At 37.0% G+C, this 3,944-nt stretch overlaps 1 protein-coding gene across 3 annotated transcripts in view; it reads right to left on the reverse strand.

The window, feature by feature from the left end:
* Positions 1-201: 201 nt before the first annotated feature.
* LOC127692874 (regulating synaptic membrane exocytosis protein 1-like) overlaps positions 202-3,944 on the reverse strand; it is a 230,438-nt gene continuing 226,695 nt past the window's right edge. For 2 of the 3 annotated variants that reach the window (XM_052193487.1, XM_052193484.1), the window contains 2 exons: positions 2,500-2,713; positions 202-246 (listed from right to left, as the gene is read on the reverse strand). In XM_052193487.1, the coding sequence (XP_052049447.1) occupies positions 202-246; positions 2,500-2,713 (259 nt within the window). The remainder of the gene's footprint in view (positions 247-2,499; positions 2,714-3,944) is intronic. The other variant, XM_052193485.1, reaches the window with a different exon arrangement.

Below are 3,944 nucleotides of genomic sequence, written 5' to 3' on the forward strand. Positions count from 1 at the left end.
ACAAAAATCACACTGTTTCCAGGAACTGAGTTTACCCAAACTTCATATACAAATGTAACATTCTGTCTGATTCTTCCATGTTTGTCTAAGTTTCATTCTAGTCATGACAACTAGAGTAGAGCCCTTCCCAATATATAACTGCACTGTGGGGTGCTGGATTCACAACTATCACTTCATCGAGTTCACACAAATAACAGCATATCAAATCATAGAAAAGAAAGCATGGATTCTAACCACTTTGTCCTCCTTTGGGCAACCATCCAAGGAAGCAGAGCAGGGAGAAAAGAGAGAGAGAGAGAAGAGAAACGAGAATGAGCCATACATTAACAAAGTGATGACATCGCAACAAACACATTTCTTCAACATGTTAAAACACTTATTCAGAAAAAAGCAAACCCCATACTGAAAGCACACACCCAGGTCCCACCATGTACTGCCATATACTGGATGCAAGAACTGGCCTGGTTCCTGAGTTTTAGAATTGAGATTACTAGGTTTACATTTAATGCATTCTTTGGTACCAGGTGTCCTGACACACACCTGCAGTCCTAGCACTAGAAAAGCTGAGGCAGAAATATCTAAACATTGGCATCGATTGAGATGCTAGAAATAGCAAGCGATATTTCAAAAGTAAAAACTAAGGACATCTTCAGAAAAAAATGTCAATTTGCCACATGTTACCTCTTAATATTGAAAATACTTTATTAAAAATACATAAGTCGATGCTAACTTTTTATCAGATTTCAGTGAAAATGGGTAGAGACAAAATTTAGGGGGAAAAACTACTAATAAAAAGTGTCACAGTTAAACAGAAAAGTGTAAGTATTTTAGGCATGATTCATTCCATAACAATAAAATAATATTTATTTAAATGTATTTCAATAGTTTATCATAGGAGAAAACAGGTTTATACAATACAGTGTTTTGTGCATAAATAACATTTTAGGCTGGACTGTCTTTCATTTTATTTCTTTAACTTTCTTTCCAAGTTTTTGTGATTTTGGAATAAGAGGAATGAACTAAAAAATGGCTTCAAAGGAAAAAAGTGTTTCCTGGCTCAATTTTCTTTAAATAACCCAAATTTGACCCTAATGACTTCGAGATGCCAGCAAACAACTGTGTGGCAGTTGGCCTGCCTCATCCCTATAATGGGAAGCTAAGAGTTTCAGCAGCTGCAGGTCCTCAGGCAGTACAAGCCCTCAGCTGGTGAGCACTGCCATGCCAACACCTTCCAGACTGGGAAGTGTTGTAATCACTCCCTGCCCCACCTACAAAAGTTCAAGTATGTGTTTGCAAACACTGAAAACAGGAGGAGGGATTAATAAACACATCTTATGGATTCTACATGTGATGTTGGCTTAAATGATTTTATCCAACTCTCATAACAAGTACAAGTGGATAATCTTTGCCTTATAGTTAAGGAAACTCTTGTTCAGAGACAACACTAATCTTATTTTGAAGTATACAATGTACCTTTTATACTCCGTGTTGTAATTCCTCTGGAAGATAGTCTAGAATATCCTACTACAATTTAGATGACCAACTAATACCTGGTCAACTGGAAAGTTTCTTCTCAATTTTAATTGACTTTTCCAAATTAGAAGAATTTCAAGAGTGGTTAAAGCTTTAATGTTTAAAATAAATGCATATCATATTCTACACATGGTTAGATAACAACATAAGTTCTTGGACTAACTACAGCAGAATTTTTAAGGCAGTGACCATCACAATTGTTCAATACTATACTAGAGATCTCAACCAAAAATTAATTTGGATTTCTCTACAAATAATTCTACTGTTGTAACACAGGAAACATGAGATTATAAATGTATTATATTGCATTGCATTGCAAATTCAATATGAATTGAATACAATATGAATTATAGAATATGTATGAAATGTATTCTACAGTAAATATTTGTTAATATGGGTCTTGAATGGTTACATTGGGTCTTTTTACATTAGAATTTATTTTTTATTTATAATCTTAAAGCGTAAAATATTTGTGCAAACTTAAAAGTGGTACAGCAGAAGACCACGGTCTTATTTCAGCAAAATTAGGAAACAGCTTCTTATAATGCCTACATTTAAAAATGTGTTTATTTCATATCTTCCTTAAATACTCGACTGCTTCTGATAAAAAGTGTGTTGACAAGTATAAACCTGTCAGTCTTTCTTTGGCTTGATCGCAAATCTGAAATTATAATACGTAGTGATTCTAAGTTTACATTTACTTAAAAATAAATGCTTTAGACAGCTATGCCCTTGGCTTGGAAGGGGAATCATTTAGAAAGTTCCACACAAGTGCAAACTCTTCGGCGCTATATTTATCACTATCCCACTGGTTTGCATCTTATACAAACTCAAAATGCAGAAGGATGTGTTCCTGTGCATCTTACATGCATGCATCAGCCTTGGATCGTATGTGCATTTACATGCTTGCAAATGTGGTAGCTTTGCTCAGCTCCTGGGCACCTGCTGTGTTCGCAGGACACTCACATTGTTCGATCGCAGAGACACACGGCCTCCACAGCGTGCACAGAACTTGGTGCGACAATAGGAGCAGAGATGGCCGCATCCATCAGCAAACTTTGTCTTATGACAGATTCCACATGTCGGGGCATCGTCTCTGTGCTCGCCCTGGTAACGCCTCGCTTCCTCTCCGATTTTTCTCACTTGCTCCTTGTAGCTTTCAAACTGTTGATGCAATCTCCTGGGCAAAAGAGATGAGAGGGTAAACTAAGTAAATGAAGGAAGACAGACAAACTACAGCATTCCTAAAGAAAATGAAAGTTGAGTTGTTGGAGGAAAAGCAGCATATGCAAATCTACTTTCCCCATCAAGATGAAAACCTAAGCAATCTGTCCTGTTATATACGTACCCTGATCTCAATCAAGAGCCTCTACTTTTATAACTTCTAGGTCTGTATCAACTACAGCTGCTAAGGCAAGACCTTCCCCATAAGAACATTTACAGTATGATTCAAATACCCCCAAGTCATCAGTTCAAGTCCTTCGATCTTACACTACTATAAATAGAGCAGCTATGGGAACAAAACACTGACCTACAGTGAGTCTCCCAGATGAAGGATTTCTCACACTGTAAGTGAGAACAAAGAGTGTTACACAAACCCCAGGCAACAGCCTTTGGCTGGCTGGCTCACCAGGAGAAAATCCTGGGAAATAGCTGACCAAATTCACCCACTATGTATGAGCTAGTGGGTTGCCCATGAGCATTCCCTAAAACACAGAAGGCAAAGATGCCATTGTTAATTCTGATGATTTATGCTATGTTCCACATATAGTAACTGCTGAGAGCTGTATTCTCCAAACACAGAAGGTGGTGATCCAGGCCTACACTCAACAGTGCCTCAGAATTGGGATTTGGTTATGTTATGTGTGGGTTCGTTTGTTTGTTTGGTTTGGTTTGGTTTGGTTTGGTTTGGTTTGGGTTTTGGTTTTGACCTCTAGTAGCTCCTGAGCTGAACTTTAATTATTACTTTCTCCTTTGCCATTGGTACTTTCTCTATTTAATCATACTTAAAACTAAAGTGTGTAAGCTCATACACAACGCAGTTATACACTTAACATGATTTCCAAATGGAAGGCATGACGGTTCCATTTTATAAAAGGGTAATGTATTGCCATTTTAGTTAATGAATGCACACTTTGTTCATTGAACTGTTTGATGCATTCACAATTTTATATGTTGCCATTAATGTTAGATCAAGTTCGTAGGAAATAGTCAAGAATGGCTATTATTTCAAAAGGCGTACAAAATAGCACTGTGAGTCATGTACCTTCTAGTAAGTGAAATGATTGTGAGGATTGGCAGCAAAGAAATATCCACAATCAAATAAACAGAAATAAACTGTAAGCACAAGAGAATCATACTTATTATAAGCAAGGTCCTAACTGTTAGAGACACTAAATCAAATCTACTCA

Source organism: Apodemus sylvaticus, chromosome 9, assembly GCF_947179515.1.
Source record: "Apodemus sylvaticus chromosome 9, mApoSyl1.1, whole genome shotgun sequence".
NCBI lineage: Eukaryota > Metazoa > Chordata > Mammalia > Rodentia > Muridae > Apodemus > Apodemus sylvaticus.